We start from the raw sequence: 18,449 nt of genomic DNA, 5'->3' as shown, positions 1-18,449 counted from the left end.
TTTTTCCAGCTTGGCATGTGTACTGCATTGTACAGCAAACAAAGTGGGAAAATCCCTGAAGCATAGTTTTTGTAAGAAGTGACCCTTTCTAATACAAAACCTATGCTTTTGGAGATTGCACACAACTCTGCACTATAGCAAAAGAATGTGTGCATTGGCGCATGGCTGCCATAAGTGGAACAGACCACAGTGAGAGAAAAAATACGCCATATCAGTAGATACGGTGCGTTTTTCCACCCTCCCTTGAACGCAAGAAAGCGCAGCACTGCCTTGTCTAAAAAAAAAAAAAAAAAAATAGTAAATCTATGCCTCAGTCTCACACACTCACTCACAACCTGTCACTGACTCCCACTCACTTTCCCTCACAGACACACTTACACATAGACACAGTTACTCAAACATACACATGCTCTCACGTTAACACATTCTCAACCCCAATCAAGGACACAACATACATTTCAAACCATTCTACTTACCACAGCTGGCACCAAAGCTCCCGTTACAGCTAAGTGTGTGCTCCGTTCTTTTCAATTAAATTAATAACATATTATTATTTACAATTCGTATATAAAAAAAGCCGAAAACAAGGAATGTGGAGTTGCTCCTGTGTTCTTGGCACCGATATTTCCACCCCCGAGACCAAGTGCCAAAGTCAGCGCAAGAGGTCTCAAGGGACACTCCAGGGGTCGCAACTGCAACTCCTGGTCACCCTTAAACGACGCCCATGTCTCAGAGTCAACGCGAGAATAAACCTAGGGGAGAAGATTGGTGCTGTGATGGAGTTACAGGAAATCTAGCACTACGCACATAACCCCAAGAAAAATAGCATCATAGCTCAGACCCAGATGGTGCTGGTACCTTATGGCCACTTTTTACTTGCTCTTCCACTTTAACTGTAAAGAAAGTCCTTTTTCTTACAGAATATAGCACCGGCTGGACACAGTTCACTGGCGTTACTTGGCCACGTCGTTTATGAGTTTCTAACCCCAGTGGCTCCACGAGTAAAGCTTTAACTGTTCTACCTCAGTACCCCAGTGAAGGCAGGAGCCCGAAGCAAGTATTCTGATTATCCAGTTTAAGTGCAGCAGTAGCGTTGGCCCAGAGACACCAGTGGTAAGCGACGGCACCGACACAGGACACCGCTTAGTAACCACTTACTGCCCGGATTCCCAGAAACGGCTTCATAAAGGAGTAAAGTCAGAGTGAAAAAACTGTACATTTTCTGACACTGTTCGGAAGAATACCACTTTTTCTGTGGGTTTTCAAATCTTCAAGGAGTGCCACTATTTCAAGATGGCTATCTAATTTCCAGTATCCACTAGTTTGTGTCTACCTACTGCAACATGAAGCACAGTGCACTCACTGAAGGACAAAATGTGCAGCTCTGGATACTTTCAAATCCAGGCCCCACTCTCATAACACCAATGAAATAGTTTTGGCCCACAAAACCCAACCCGTCCTTTTGATTGTGATAACAGAAAAAAAGCAATCACATCATGCCATAAAGGAATATAACAGATTGCCTATATTGGCAGGTAGAGTCAACTACTGTCCCAGTTTTGAAAATGATTACAGTGATATAAGACTATAAATATGTTAACCAAAATCTTGGGTACGCTGCAAGATGGTAGACCATCCAGAAAGCTCACTATAAAACAGTGGAGCATCCCTCTGCAGGCTTTCAGGAAAAAAATCCAGAAAGTTTCCATGCCTGCTGTCTCAAACCTACAGGATGAAATGGCTCAAAGAGCAGGTTTTTCATGAAAAGAAATGGGCAATAACCACGAAAAAAAGAGGTTTCTGCAGAAAGTCAAGCTAGAGCACAGATAACAACCTACTCTAAGGGGAACAGTCTGTGAAAAATTATCAGCACTATTGTTTAATAAGCGTGCCCCAACTCAGTGACTTTTAAAAAATTATTGCTTGTTTCTGTGGTCTGTTTTCCTAACGCTCTAAATAACAGTGAAAAGTACTCATAAAAAGCCAACTCAGAGGTGTCTGTTGACTTAAGTTCACAAGGGAGACATCATATAAAAGTTGTTGAAACCAATTATCACCCAACCACCGCCGGACTTACTGGTTTTCTTCTTGACGTCCAATCCAATCTCAATCCCCTCGTCTATGAAGTTCACCACTTTCTCAAAATCTGCCTCACGGAACTGTCTGGAAGTCAGAGCAGGGGCTCCTGTTACGCGAGAGGAGAGAGAGAGATCCAATTATACATATTTATATTTTATGAAGGACAAAACAGGCAGTGATTCATCAACAAGCAGGTCATAGTCCTTATAGAATAGACTTTTAAAACCACAACAGTGGTTGGTTTTCTTCCTGGACAGTTGTTTACTTAATTAAAAAAATTCGCAGAATGGTATCCCTCTTCCCTACAGGTCATCTTGTTTAATATACGGAGAGAGATTTTTGGAGACAACAAAGAAGTGAATAGCATACATTTTTACACATGCTGTTCCATAATCTCTATTATTTAGAAGTTGTTCACTCTTGTCAAGCATAGACACTGTGATACTGGGCATGACTAACACGTGACCTACCTTCGGTAACACCTTTTCTGGTAGAGACTCAATCGAACCTCAAATTCCTCGACTGGATTCGGCTAATTTTGAAGTAGTACCTCCTGTGCGCCTGGAGGTGATGCACGCAGCCCCGCACAGATGATGTCCACGCCGGAAGTGATGTACACGGGCCTATATAGGACCAACCCATGCATGCTGGCATCAGTTGCTATTGTGATGCTTCCACGCCTGCAGACAGGCAAATTGGTCTTGACAAGCGTGTGAATACCTAAAGTTGGATTCCTTTTTAGGTGAAAAAGTCCAATTCGCACAACTGGGAGGATAGGTGGGTTGGTGAGGAATCTGCCATTAGATAAGAGTCTCTACTAGAAAAGGTGGAACCAAAGGTAAGTAACTTGTTCTTCCGATAGAGAATAGATACTTCTAACCACAGATTACCCAACTTTGGAATAGATACCAGAGCAACACGTTCCAGGGATGAGTCTGAACTGGCTCAACCTAAAAAATCCTGCAGGACTGAATAGGCAAAGTGCCCATCATGCCAGACCTGCTGTCCGGACAGCAGTGCTTCATGAACTTATGGAGGGACGTTCACGTCGTAGCCTGACAAATGTCCAGGGCAGGCAATTTGTGTACCAACACAGTAGTAGCAGCCTTGGCTCTGGTCGCATGAGCCTGTAAGAGCTCAGAAGGGTCATTTTTCGCCAAAGCATAGCATATCCTAATGCAGAGCTTGATCCAGCAGAAGATAGGTTGCATCACATCTGCAACGATCTGCCTTTCTTTGCTCCCACAAACCTGATAAAGAAACGGATCTTCCACTCAGTGGCTGGATCAATATAAAAGCTCAGAGGCCACTTCAGTTCAAGTCAATGGAGACGCACCTCCTCCTTAGAGGGGTGGGGTGCAGCGAAGAACATCAGTAGGGTAGTTTGATGAATATAAAAAAGTGCCACCATCTTCAGTAAAAAGGATGCATAAGCCCAGAGAACCGACTTGTCTAAATATAATGTAGTATAAAGAGGTTTAATGGAAAGGGTCTGAAGGTCGCTCACCCTCCTGGCTCATGTGAAAGCCAGTAAGAAAACCTTAAGGGTAAGCGATCAGAGGGAACAGTGATGCATGGGTTCAAAGAACAAGTTACTTACCTTCGGTAACGCCTTATCTGGTAGAGACACAGACTAGCCGCAGATTCCTTATCTTAGAATTCTCCTTCAGGCGTCAGACTGGATCTGGAAACTCTGTTCTGTACTAATTCGGTAGAGGGCGTCAAGCGACTCCGTAGTGACGTCGTCCCCGGACATGATGTCAATGGAGTCCATATAATCCCTTCCCCGACATGCTGACGTCAGTTTCTTATTTTCTGCGCAGCAACGTGAAGTGCAGAAGCAGTTCCTCTGGCCCTTTTGGCGTTTACCTTTTTTTGGGGTATTTTTTCAAAATCGGAACAGTGTAAATGCTTTCAGGCTTTAAACCCCACTATGTCTGTATGTGGTGGCTTGGCACTCAGCACAATGCCAACGACTGTGACGCCTGTCATCAGCTGAAGCCCAAGTCCTTGCGGGAGTGGCGGACGAAGCTCCTGGAGGTGCAGTCTTCACATACTTCACAGAGGCGTTGAGTCCATCTTCTCGTTCGCACGTCAGGGATCACTCTCAAAGCCATTCGCATGCGGCTCCTGTGACATCTCCAGTTCCATCGGTTTTTCCAGGTAAGTGTCCTTGGGCAAAGTCGCGCCCTCTGATGTCACTGCCCATGCGTGACTCACCCAGGTTTTCTGAGGAAGAGTCTGCACTGTATTCGAACCCCATCCCTTCCATCTTATCGCAGTGTCGGGGAGACTCGGACCCAAATGTGGGACTACTATGTGTCCCTGCATGCTATCTTTGGGTCTTCCCCTCCCTCTGGAGCGCCTTCGGACCATAAGGAGGTGGAGCGTGCTCTGACGGGGTCTCCATCTGAGGCTTCATCCTCGGTGCCCATTCAGCCCCTCAACTTTGACTCCGGAATCAGACCAGCACAGATGTCTCTTACAGCCCACATCAACTGCACCTGATCCTATTCTTCCAACGCTGTCCTCAGCAATTGTGGCACACATCACTTCGCTCAACGCCCCTTTTATTCTTTCTCCGGAGTCGGACGCCGCTGCTTCCAAGGTCGAGGCTTCACCTCCGTGAAGTCGACTGACACCGGAGAGACACCGTTAGAATTGGATGTTATTACGAGGCCTAAGCCTCTTGTTCCGCCACTGGAGGATCCTGAACACCCTCAGCCTCCTCTTTCAGGCAACATTCTGCAATCAAATTAGTTGCTTGATTTGGCCAACGCGAGCTGACTGGATTCCTTGCCACCATCCAGCCTCCTCTCGTCTCCTGAGGCTAGTTCTGCTTTCGCAGCATGTTGAAATGGGCTGTGGTGGTGTACTTGCAGCTTCCTATAATGCACTCGTCTACGGATCCGTTACCTGATGTTTTACCTCCTGGCCAGTCATCTATAGAGCTGATCCTTCCTTACTATGAGGCTCTTTAAGACATCCTTTTGGGTGTTTGGGACCGCAGGAATCTACTGCTACTTGTTTCTATCAGATCAGGGAACACATGAGGACGGTCAAAACCAAACTCAAGTCCCACTGGGGCCAAGGTGAGGGAGAAAACAAATCTTGAAGCCCTTTGAGAAAATGCATCACCACTCGAGACTGAAACAACAAAGGCTGGTCTGGCAATCACAAAAGGGCAGAAAAAGCCGACAGGTAACCTTTAACTGTGACCAAGGAAAGAACTTTCTGTGCTAAAGACAACACAAACAACACAATCTCAGACAATTTGGCATGAAGTGGGTCAAACTGTTTGGTCATGCACCAGGCAACAAACTTGTCCCAACAACAGGCGTATACATATTTGTTAGACGGATGCCTGGCTGCTAAGATAACATCCATGACCTCAGGAGAGGGGTCAAAAACACTGAATTGCTGCTGCTCAATCTCCAGGCATGGAGGTAGAGTGAGCACAGCTTCTGTTGCAAACCAGTAGGTCCTTCCGAAAGGGCAGCCTGATCAGAGAACAGATTCTCAGGAGTCAGGATACTAAACTCTCCTTGCCCAGTGCGGAGCCACCACATTGACTCGGGCCCATTCTTTCTTGATCTTCTTCATAATTCAGGGCAGGAATTGTATTGGCAGAAAGGCCTACAGGAGTTTTGAGTTCCACTCTATGAAGAATGTGTCTCTGAGTGAGAGTCGTTTTTTAAAACTCCAACATGCAGATGTGCTGATATGGCTATTTCTGTAGTGTCAAACTGATCAAGCCCAGGTTCTCCCCTTTTGTGGAAGAGATCCTGTACCACCTCTGCATGTAACTGCCATTAGTGTTCTGCTAGGCGATAACAGCTGAGTTTGCCCACCCTGACATTCAAAGATCCTGCCAGGTACTCTAATCCAAGGACAATTCTCCAGGTACTCCAGCCATCCCCAGAAGTGCAAGGGAGCCTGGCACAGGGTACATGACTCTACCCCCACCCAGCTTGTTGCAGTAGCACATGGTGGAGGTGCTGTCTGAATACCTGATCTAGCCTTACTCTTAATGGAGGGCAGGAAGCCTTTCACTGCCAAGCAGATGGCTTGTAACTCCAACAGGATGATGCGAAGCTGAGCCTCTACCAGATACCTCTGATCTCCACCTCTCTCAGATGGCTGCCGGAGCCCAGAAATGATTCATCGGTCACCACTGTCAGCACTGTGTGAGGTAGGGAGAATAGTTTGCTGGTGACCAGATTGCAGTCCAAGAGCAAGGCCTTTGCAGTTGCCTCTGAAATCTAGAAAGGTATGGAGAGGGCCCCTTGGTGTTGCTGCCACAGGGACTTTCAAATCCCAGTGGGGAGCCCGCATATGCCATCAGGCATGACTGACCAGTACGATACTGGAGACCACTAGCCCCAGCATCCTGAGAGTCATCCTCACTGAAATCCAGGACAGAGGCTGAAATATCAGGATCATAGCCCAAATGGCTTGGACTCTCCTCTCCGTGTCCAGAATGGCTCAGATGAAAAGGAGCATCTGTGAAGGAGTCAGGTATTATTTTGGCACGTTTATAGTGAACTCCAAAGATGTGAGGAGGTTCACCATAATCTGCAGGTGGGTGATGATCGCCTGGGGGGAGCCCAGCTTCAGCAGCCAGTCATCAGGGTAAGGGAAGACTGGACCCCTGAACTCCGCAGATGAACTGCAACCACAGCCATCCCTTTCGTGAACACCTCAGGGGTGCTGTTAAGCCTAACTAGGAGCACAGAAAACTCAAAATTGTCCTGGGCCACTGTGAACCGCAGAGAACACCTGTGGTCCTGCAAGATGGGAATACTAAAATGGGAGTCCTGCAGGACCAAGGTAACCAACCAGTCTCCGATATCGAGGGCAGATAAGCATGGCTGTGTGTTGCAAAGGACACAAATAGACTTGGAATGTGGCTATGTGCTGCCCCTGATGTCTTTGTAACCTATGGAGACCTCGATCGTGGCTCAAAAAAGAGCAAGAGTGTTGGACTGGGGGCATCTGCTAACAATATTGGGACCCCTTGCTAAGGCCACGCAAGGGGTAAAATTACACATGAAGAGGATGAAGCGCAATGGACAATCCGAGGAAGCAAGCCACAGCTCTGCTATCATTCAAGCACTCCAGTGGCAAATCCACCTCTTCCCCAAAGTGGCAGGACCTGTCAAAGGGCATGTCCATAAGTGCAGATTGGACATCCTCCGAAGAGCCAGTGAAGCGCACCCAAGCAGGGCATTGGATGGCAAAATGGGTCACAATAGCTCGGCCTAAGGAGTCCCTGGTATCAAGGCTGCAGCGGAAAGAAAGCTTTGCTGCATCACGGCCTGGTAAAGATAGCATGCATTTCCTCAGACGCCAAAGGAAGGACTTGGGCCACAGAGTCCTACAGAGAATCTGCAAGAAAGGCAATATTCACAGAGCGCAGAGCTAGACCGGTCGATGTGAAAACTCGCCACCCAAAAATGTCAGGGCATTCGGATTCCCTATCCGGCTAAAACACTGGGATTAACTTTGCTTGCCATAGCCTGTACAGCCAGACACTCCAGGGAAGGATGTTTGGTAAGAAAGTCTGGATTCCCCAGTTCAGGACAGAGAGGGTGGGCAATTTGGGTTGACCTGGGAACCTGTGTTAGGTTCACCCCAAGTACACAGAAGGGTATCAGTCAAAGCCTCTTAAGAAGACAGAAGAGGATCTGTGAAGGTTTGCCCTGGATGCAAGACCTCAGTTACCAAATTTCTTTGGAACCCTTGAGTAGGAAGCTGAAGGTCGAGAATGTCAGCAGCTCAACGGACCACCATAGCAAATGATACACAATCTGTGGTGGCTGGGCCCAGGGAAAAAATAAGATTGAGGCAGAATAGGTATCTAAACTGCTCGTCTCCTGAAGCTCATCACACCAATTGTCATTGTGATGTGCCAGAGCGACGTCATACCTGGCATCACAAGTGCTATTGTCTGAATCCAAACTAAAATCATCATGAATAAACTGTGACTTTGTCTGAGGAAGTTGAACAGTGTCATTATGAGAATGATTAGTGATAGTAAAAAGCAGCATCGAGTCCCGCCATGGAGGCAGCTTAGGTGTCAGACTGAACCCCTGTTTGAACATCTGGCACAGCTGAAGACAGAATTTGCGTTGGTTGATCACACCCTTACATGGGGCTTGGCACCAGCAACAGTGCCAGTGTTGGCACAGATCCGGGAATGAACCCAGAAAGCCCACATGGCGCTGAAGGAGGTTCCACCAGCGTGGACCCAGTAGAGAGAACCTCTTGGCCTCAATGAGGCCCGAAGACGCTCCAGATGGAGTCAGCTGTGTAAAGAGGTGCATCATAGCCTCCTGGAACTCCTGAATCTGAGCATGAGTTCTACCAGGGATGGGAAACGTATGCTGGTGGGGAAGGATTTGGAGACCAGCTCTGCCAAACAACTTCCAGAGCGAGTCCCGGAGGCATGATGTCCTCGCCCCCTGTCAGAGGATTTAAAGTGGCACACCATTTGGGCTTCTTCTTAGACTTACCTGAAGAATTACGGTCAAGTCGTGGGATGGAGACTGGCCCCTTCTCTGCAACTTTGATGGACGAGGGGCCTTGCGATGCAGGACGAAGAAAAGCTTTGCCTCCTTCGCCCGGGTAGCTATTGGATACACTCACTGCAGGTTGCGGAGTCATGACCCGCCCCCAAGCACTCCAGACAGACCAAGTGGGGATCAGGTACAGATATTTGACTGTGACATTCCCCACAAGGCTTAAACCCTGTCGGTTGACATGTCCCTCACTCACTCAGTAGAATCTGACAAGAAAATCTTGAAACTTTGAGGTAAAAAAGCCTCTGAGAGACTATGGGAGCTCTAGATCTACACCGGTAGACCCGGACAGAAAGGAACTGATGTTAGCGTGAATGCATGGTGCATATATAGGCCCATGCACATCACTTCTGGTGTGGAATCCGTCTTTGCAGAGCCGTAGGCGCCACCTGTCACGGACCGAAGTATTGTTTCAAGTTTTTTCAAATGCAGTCTGACCCCTCAGGAATATTCTAAGGTAAGGAATCTGCAGTTAAAAGACTATCAGAATCTGAGTGTTGCAGAGTTCCAGAGCTGACCCACTGCACATCAGCAAAAAATTGGGGTCTCCTGGAACAGCATGAGCTCCCCACCAAAACTGACAGATGTGTCAATATCGCGACTGTTATTCCGCAGATGGTCGACCCAAGTTCTTTAAGGATATAATCTTACTTTCTCCACCTCCTCCCTTCAATTTGAGGATGATGTGAGATTCGTGTCTGACATCAGAGTGACAAGAGTATCTGCTGCTCAGCAGTGGGCCCTTCAATGCTGTCGCCCTTCACCACTTTTCACCTGGGCCCTCCCACCTTTTGACTCCTTCTGTGTTGTCAATTCAAAGGGCTTTCACACCTCACCATTTTCATATCAAATAAGAAACAACAAAAAGTAGACACAAGAACGGCTTGTGTGCGTGGTACCGACCAAAGCACTATGCTCACAATGCAAGGAGAAAGAAATCGTTATCCTTTTTATATCTGGGAGCACAAACAGGCATTTATAAAAAAAATATAAAAAAAGAAAAGTGATGACTAACCTTTAATGCTACAGGTGCTTAATTCGTGTACAATTTTAATAGGCAGTTTTATAATTAAAAAAAAAAAAAAATGTCATAACTAATCTACATTAGAATACGTTGAATTGAATGATGTAAAAATTACACATTCAGAACAAATAATTAAATGATTTTCGTTTTCTTAAGAGAAACAGTACATTGTTCACGAAAGTTCCCCTTTGCTGCGTTCAGTAATGACACATTCAAGAAAACGAATCTAAAAATGCAAAAACCCTTGAAACAATAGCCCAAAAGAACCCATTTACTAAGATGCTAATTAAGCTGCGGCATATTAGCCAAGGCCATTTAAGAACAGTGAATAAATAATCAGTCAAGATTCAGACACATTATGACAACTGTCTATCAAGCACTGAGCAAATGCCAAGGGCAGAGTGTCACAGGTCCCCAAGCAGCATAAGAGCAAACTCCTAGAAAAGAAAACATAAAGACATCACAAGCAAGCTTTAAATGCAGCAACATAATCGTGGCTTGGACCACAATGGAGTGAATCGCATTGCAGCAGCGCAGCGGTCTGGTGTTCTCCACAGGTCTATCATCCCCCCTCCCCCCCAATATCCCACTCCCCCAACCAAAGCACCTCCTGCCCTCTGCTGATACGCCAGAGTCGGGAGCACTGTGGTGCACTGGGAGCGAGGAGCCGGTCCGCTGGCCATGGGGGAAGTTATGGAGGACACATTATCATAACTAAATCTAAAGTTGAAACCCTATGGGGATCGGACTTAGCCTGCAGATGATCGGTGGGTTGTGGGGATGGGATCTGGTTGAAACTACACTCCACTGCACCTTCGGCCTCCCTTACACAAACTCTAATTTTCTTTTACAACAGACTCTACTACACACCTGAAAAACTATCTAAATGTATATTTGCGTGTCAACAGACATGTAGATGTAATAACTTGGATGGTCTATATATGCAAGTTTTTTTCATTGCCTTAAAGTATTAGAGTTCTGGTAGTCAGTTGGGTTGAAAATGAATTATAATAGAAAAGCTTCTTCGACTTTTTTCATTACAAAAGTAATTTTTGGGAGAGTTGTATGATGTTTGGTCTTTATATTGCTATTCAGGTGCATGCATCTAATTTCAAAACAAGAGAGGATACCCCAATACAACAATTGTGGAGTTTAATGTGTTATAATAATAGGTTAGATACATGTCACTTTCATGCATCCTCATGAGCAATCAAAAGTGACAAACGGTGGGCTCCTGTTACTAATTATTTAATATAGACTTCCCATGGTTTAATTTTAACCTTTAAACATGTTTATTTTACCTAGAGAAATTATTGTTGCTCTCATATGGGTCATGCCATTTTAGATAACTTTTACAAAGTTTGCATACTGTCTTTGTTATATAGGTATATATTTCTACTGTCACGAGACCGCGATATCCCTTCTTTTCCTTTCTTTCTGTCTCCTCTAGCTTTCATTTTATAAAACCCCTCTTATCTTAACGAGGTCACTTAAAGGGTGATCATATGTCTTCATTTATATTACATTACTTGAGTACCGATGAATATTGCACCTTTTTCTCTTTTATTTAATAATGAAAATGCTTAAACAAAAAAACAAACAAACAAACAAACAAAAAAAGTTATCAAAGACACTCGACAGCGGTCCAATGATCAGGAAGGATCCAAAATGGTGACCAGAGGCATACTGCCTGGATTTTGAGGGACCTTTCCCTCATACTAAAGCAAACAGCTGCCTTTGCCCCTCCCCTAGTCTGAGACAGCAGCAGACGCACCCTGAAACAGGCGCCCTGGAGGTGAGGTGGCCTGCAGGCAGTGCTTCATTTGTGCTTGTTGTTTCCGGTGCCGAGCGCCAGCACTTATTTGTGAGGGCCGGAGTTTATTCTTCTGCCTCAAGCATTTGCTGCGAGCAAAAGACACATACGGGAAAGACGGAAGGAGGAAAAACTAAAAAGCGTCACAAAGGGAGAAAGTAGAAAGTTGCAGGATGAGCTGAAGGGGCAGGGGTGGCCGTAAATGGATTGAAGAGGCCCGAGATGGCTTCAGGATTACCTGCCTCAGTATTCAGTGCTGGCAGATGTAATTACAGAAGCCTCGTGTTAAAGAGAGGGCTTTGAGCACAGGCACCTCTTTATTTACAAATTAAGCACTGCCTGCAGGCAGCTGGTGATGAGCGGGTGCCTGTGCGAGAGGGCTTTCCATGGCTGGTCTACGGCCCAGTACTGTCATTGCTGGGGGTACGGGGGCAAACTCATTGGATTCGCTCCAGATGTGGGGCAGTGTTTACTGTCAAATGCAGGGGGAGAAGGACCGATAAATATGGGACGACAATTAGTTGGAATGTTTAGCTGTGGCTGAATTATTCTTGTGAGGCACATACAAATAGCAATCAGACAGGAAGGCACACATTGAATGTTGTGTATACTGCTGAATTTGGCGAGGTAGTTACCCATACCTCAGCTGGAGAGGATCAAAGCAACAACCAGACAACACCACAGTGATTTCTTATTCAAACGTAAAGACAAGGTGGTCCGTGTGCATGAAACATTCCAAGAGCGGGGTTCACACAACACTCACGTGAAGAATTCTGGGACTCATTGGCCTGTACTGTCTGTGGGACGCAGGAGACATAGTGGCCATAACTTGAAATGCAGGTAAGTCTGAGATGAGTAACTCACTCAGTTGCATCACATGGAATATGAGGGGATCAGGTACATGCATGAAACGTTACAGAATCTCACATCCCTGCATTGTAGGAAAATCCAAAGATTCAATCTGGACACACCTTACCTCATGAGTTAACCAAAAAACACAGGAAGTGCTGGGGTCAGTTACTGGGGTGGGGAGGAAGTTGCGGGGGGAGGGCTGGGGGCAGCTGGGTGTCAACAGCATATGTACCAGAGATTCCACTGTGGTGTTCGACAAAATTCAGTGTGTTAACTAGGCATTTCAAATAAAGGATATATTAAGAAGCTGGGATCATCACAGTGGGTTTACCGGGGACCTACATGCCATTTGAGACAGAGATCACTTCAGCTTGAGTGCAAGACAATTTATGGTGCACTCTGGATTGTTCAAAGCATCAACACTGACCAGACCTGATGACCCTGGGGAGACGCCCATATCTGGTATACTCTCCGTGCAGATTCACTTACATGTAAATAACTGTCCCCAGATTTTCAGACAGACACATCACAGGCGAGATCTGCTAGGAAGTTATCTACAGATGGGACAATTAGCCATTGACACCTTTGACAAAATACTGGAGTATGCTAAATCCTTGACCAGGAACACCAGATTCAGATTTACTCAAAATAATTAAATTCACCAAACATGTTTACCCTCTTACACAACAGCTTAGATATATTGAGGCGCTAATGATACTGTCCCAGACACCAACAATCAGGCACTCCATTTTATCAAATGGTTTGGGAGTGCAGTCATATTCAAGTGTTTTGGGCAGAGATATGTGGGATAATTCAAAAGGTCACTGGGATGAAGATACCACTCGAGCCTCAGCAGTGTTTGTTGGGTCAAATCCATAGCCCTAAACCGATGAGGCAGATACATAGATCTGTAGATCTGGCACAGACAATCGCTGCAAAGAAAAAAGCAAAGGAGAGAATAGCAAAGAGGGCCCTTGAAGATTGTAAGTGGTTACAGTATGAAATGAGATGGTCATGTGCAGAAGTAGCTGCTCAGGTGACCCTGTGCAGGAAGAAAACGAATGGTCCATCAGTGGAATTGTAGGACACAATCCTACTTGCGCTGGAAGGTAAATCATACACCATGATACTGGGAGATGTTTTGTGGATATTACATCAGCTTACAAGACCTGGTCAAACTCTATGCAGTAGAAGTGCATGGTTGTGGAGGGAAGGTTGTTTGTTTGGCTAGTGAGTTTCAAGTTACAGGTTAAATAGCATGAACAATCCACCATAAGCATTAATGTAATCCTTTCATGGATTAGCAAGTGCCCAACATGCATTCCTTCTGTAGTTTATGATCAAATTGGTATCATATGACACTAACCGCATCTGTCTTAATGAATCCTATTTTAAAAGGTAATACAGACTGTGCTGAAATGGGGTGTATTACATGGGATTGTTTCGTGACCTCACCATGTAATACACTACCATTTCCCTTCATGGCCAGTGGGTTTTGCTTGTTAAACTGTTAGACCAACCCTGGGTAGCTATGACTCTGAGCAGTCAGGCTGACACAAAGGAACAATTGTAAAACATTTAAACAGCATCAAAACAGTTGAAGAAATACACAAGACACTTAAGAAATCAGACACCAATTCATAAAAATAGTTTAGATTTCTATATAATGTTTGACACCAAAATGAAAAGGATCCACTGACGGGTTCCGGAGATACAGATTTTACAAGATATAATAAATCAGCACTTTTTACTTAACTGTGAGCAAGCATTGGCAGATTCAATTAACTTGACACTTAACATTTTCAGGAAAAACTTTGGTAAGTATAAATACATTTATTTAGAGTTACTTTGGGCAATCAACTCTGCTAGGGAGCCAGTGAGGGGGCCTAGCAGAGTCCACAAAACCAGCTACCCCCTGAAGGAAAGCAGTCTTCAATTCAGGTCCAGCATCAGTGACTCCTTGCCAATTACTTCTATGGAGTGGTCCTGACGCAAGATATACATGATGCTGAAGATGCTCAAAGATGAAGAAGATGCTATGCAGTCGACAAGGGTCTTCCTCGGGCCCGTCCTTGGTCCATGGGCTTGGTAAGGGGCAGGGGCCTACAGGGGTCGATGTCCCTCAAAATCCTCTCAAGCTTGGCAGAAATCTGGTCGCCAATGGGCTACCAGTCGCTTGTAACAGTGGCTTCAGTGATTTTCTTACTTTAACAGTAAATTGCCTTGTGGGCGATGACTCTCCTGGATCCAGCAGACGCGGGGGAACTTTTGAGCATCAGGTCTTGGTCCCTTGTGCTGCACGGCTGCGAGGAGAGGCAATCTGACAATTTGGCATACCAACTCGTCTCATCAGGTTTCTTCAGGTATTTCGGACCTCTGCTGCGAATAGGAGGTCAGTCGATTGACTCTTGGAGTCTCTTGCTTTGGCTGGGCTTAGGAGAAGGCATCCCCACGAGCAGGACCAAGCAGGCACAGTCCCTTCTCCTTTGCTAACCCCCAGGTACAGACCACGTCAGTGAGGTATCTCTTTGCAGAGACCTTAGTGCAGCAAGGCAGTCCTTCTTCAGTCCTCTTTTCCAGTGGGAGATCAGTGTTATGGATGCCAAGGGTGCCGTTTTTATGCCCAAAAAAAGACCCCAGGGGAGGTCGTGGTCATTAGCCAATAGGCTACGAGGTTCCCTTCTGCCTGATGCCAACCAGTCATCCAGTTATCCCAGAAGTATCTATTCTGCCCACTAGCTTCCTAGCTTACCCCAGAGATGTGGCTAGCAAGGAGGCTACATGCCCCTGGAAAACCAGTCTGACAACTAGTTTCTCCTCTCTGTCCCCAGTGCCGGCCTGTCTGCCTAAACAATGGGGCAGCCACTCTACAAATCCCGATTTTGCCCATAAAAGGCAGCTTCTTCTTTGAAGCTCACCTTTTGGGCCAACGTCAGGTGGCTTCCGGACAGGGAGAGGTAAAACATATCCCCAGTCTCTATTGTGTCCATTCCTGAGAGTTGTTTTCATGTTTGCCCCTGGAGGCCAGAAAGCTGTCTCAGGGACAGACTCTGTGTGCAACCATAAATGGGCACCGGAAACTTTAAGCAACAAAGTGGCAACTCCGTAAAAGTTACACATCGCAACAAGTTACATTATTTTGACTTGGGACACACGTCTGCCTTAATGTAACGAGTTGTTTGATATTAGCAGGACTCCTGCGACTCTGCTCTCGCCTATGGGCTACTAGCCTTTTCCACAGTAAAACAACAATTTAGGGTTTTTACTGCTGAAACATGTAAAGTGTACATGTTCCACTTTTTAGTATACTGCCCCCTGCCTTATAGTTGATAGGCCTATGTTAAGGGTGACATATACATTAAAGTGAAGATTGGACTTTGCCAATGCTGTAAATGACAAAGTTGAGTTAGCAGTTTAACACTGCCCTCCTAGTGTGCAGGGGTAGACTGGGCCAGGTTATACCTTTGTAACACACCAGGTGGCACAACCAGTGCTGCAATCCTTGGGTGACCTACTAACATACACGTCTACAAGGGACTTACAAGTAAGTTAGCTTATCCCAATTCGGTATAAGTCAATCATGCATTCACATTTTATGGTCAGGGCTCTTGCACGGAGGTCTGGTTAGCAGGCCTCAGTGCACTCTCAGAGTTGAAAATCCAACAGCCTTCGCCCAAACCTTTGGGGGTGACCATACAAAAAGAGGCATTTCTTTACAAAGACCAAGTAAAAAAAGCAAAAATATAGCAACTTCACACTAGATGTCACCGTCACTGAGGTGATCTGGTGCCTCAACTCATCCTTCACTGGTGTGCCCTCACAATGGAAGACAACCTCACTGCAGTTACCTCACGATGGAAGCAGCCTTTATAATCCCTCAGAATGGGGACCATCTTCATCAATGAAGGACTACAACTTGGATAGATATTGTCACCACATACCACCACCATTTCCATGGAGAGTGTTCCATCCCTTTGTCTACACAGTAAAATCTATATTCTCCATCAAGAAAGTACCACAAATAGAAAAATAAAACGTCAAAGTGGGAGTCAGACCCTGGCTAAGTTCAAGTAACCTGTTTCAACCATTATGGAGTCTCATGCCATACTATGTTTCAGCAACCATCATCATTTGCAGACTGCAACCAAAGGCGCTAGGTTAGCTGCAACATTCTAAACTTAGGGAACATTTTTTACACGCAATTTACCACTCCGTCTTTCTCCCGTACATATTATTTCTCATGTGTCTGGAATTAAGCAGCTATAGTTAAGTAATAAGTCTTGAAGGCCACTTCAATAAAACTATACTTTTTGATTTTGTTGGTTGTGCTTTATTCAAGTCCAGGTACTAGTACTCCAAACTCAAACTAAAACTACAGACGCCTAAAAAAAAAATACAAACATCTTGGCTGAAGGAGTTCTTCACAACAATGTGGGTTTGGAGGGGCTGTCCAGAAACCATGGGATGGAGAAACCCAGTGAAGTCAAAGGACACCAATAGGGTCCAAGAGACTCAGAAGGGAGGTGTACCACACCCACTTGTATGTATTAACAAATGTCACACCATGACAACATAAAAGGTGCTAAAATAAGCCAGAGAGACACTTTCAATGCCAGACTGATTCGCAAAATGTATGAAGAATATTTCACGGGGGCACAGCAGGATCCCCGGTCAAGAAATTAAGACACACACTGTAAGTTGTAGGGGGGAGAAAATACGTACAACGGCACACTCACCAAGCCTCAGTCCACCGGGCGTGAGGGCGCTCTTGTCTCCGGGGCAGGTGTTCTTGTTGGCAGTGATAGAAACCAGCTCCAGGACCCTCTCAGCCCGTGCCCCATCTATCCCTTTCGGACGCAGGTCAACCAGCACCAGGTGATTGTCTGTGCCGCCTGCCTCAGAACAAAAAAAGCCAAGGGGTTATTTATCTTTTCTGGACTTTAAAAGTCAGACTATTCGGAAGCACCAGGCACCGGAAGTCTGGGTGGGTAATTAGGAAAACAATGTTACTAACCTGTAAAGGTAAGTTTAAAGCTTATATTCAATACAGATTAACATCCTTTGTATTACTTCCTCAACTAGCAGTTAAAGCAGATATTGAGACTTCTTTTACTCAAGTTAAAAGTTGTGGGCACTAAAACAAAGGAGTCTTTAATGGCTCGCAGTGTGTCCACCAGAATGTTTTGGTTCCATGACATTAGGTCTAAGACTTAAAGGTGTAGCAACATTAATTACATATACTACCCCTCCACTTCACATGGAGGGAGGCTTGCTCTTATGTACTTACAAGGTTAGAAACTACCATCATAGGCAAGTAATGCTTTTCACTTGCATCGAGAATTAAGCACAGATGCACACGCTGAGCAGTGGCTTTAAAACAAGTATACCTACAAAACACAAACTCAAGTTACGCATGGAAGGGGAATATCAGGCAGGACTATAGACTGGATGACGAATACTGAAAGGACATCCTCCCACATGCAAGAACTGTTGTTGTCCAATGGAAACGTCACCAATGCCTAGTGAAAAGTAGAAGACACTTTACTATATACATTGAAAACGATATTGTGTCTTCTAGCCTTTCAACAACAAGAAAGAATTTCACGAGTATTATCAATTCTAAACCGTTAATCCAATTGAAGATACATTGCACAAGGGCAGGCTGCTATCACAGTGTACACAAGCAAGCCTGCACCCACAACATTCTGTGTGGCAAGATGGTGATGTTATGGAGTTTGAAAACCATAGCAGGGTAGAAGGGAGGTAGAGGTGGGTTTGGGGTGAACATTTATCGGAAAATTCATAAACGACTGCTCCAACAGTTTTTCAACACTTCAGACAGATGAGCTGTCGTCTCAAACGCTATTTTATCTCTAGCAATAATCATGGCACCAAGGGCATCGTCATCTTGCACCACGCTGTGACATGGGTGGACTGGCTAACAGAGCATCAAGATTAACAGCACACGGCCGTGCACAGGTACACCCAAATAAATCTGGATTTACATCACTCACTCCTTTTGGCTGTTACATCTGGTCATTACGTGCAGTGTTGGGATCGACGTGGAGAGAAAGATTATCTCCGGATGTGGAGAAAGCTT

General features: G+C 45.5%; 1 protein-coding gene across 1 annotated transcript in view; it reads right to left on the bottom strand.

Annotated features, from left to right (window-relative positions):
* The window catches only part of SHMT2 (serine hydroxymethyltransferase 2), a 141,705-nt gene that overhangs the window by 10,105 nt on the left and 113,151 nt on the right, over nucleotides 1-18,449 (bottom strand). Inside the window, exons 10-11 of the mRNA XM_069230785.1 lie at nucleotides 17,086-17,241; nucleotides 2,078-2,185 (exon numbers count right to left, since the gene is read on the bottom strand). Of these exons, the coding sequence (XP_069086886.1) occupies nucleotides 2,078-2,185; nucleotides 17,086-17,241 (264 nt within the window). The remainder of the gene's footprint in view (nucleotides 1-2,077; nucleotides 2,186-17,085; nucleotides 17,242-18,449) is intronic.

This window comes from Pleurodeles waltl, chromosome 4_2 (genome assembly GCF_031143425.1).
Source record: "Pleurodeles waltl isolate 20211129_DDA chromosome 4_2, aPleWal1.hap1.20221129, whole genome shotgun sequence".
Taxonomy (NCBI): Eukaryota; Metazoa; Chordata; class Amphibia; order Caudata; family Salamandridae; genus Pleurodeles; species Pleurodeles waltl.
The sequence above is the reverse complement of the archived record's forward strand: the minus strand, read 5'-3'. Positions and strand labels throughout refer to the sequence as shown.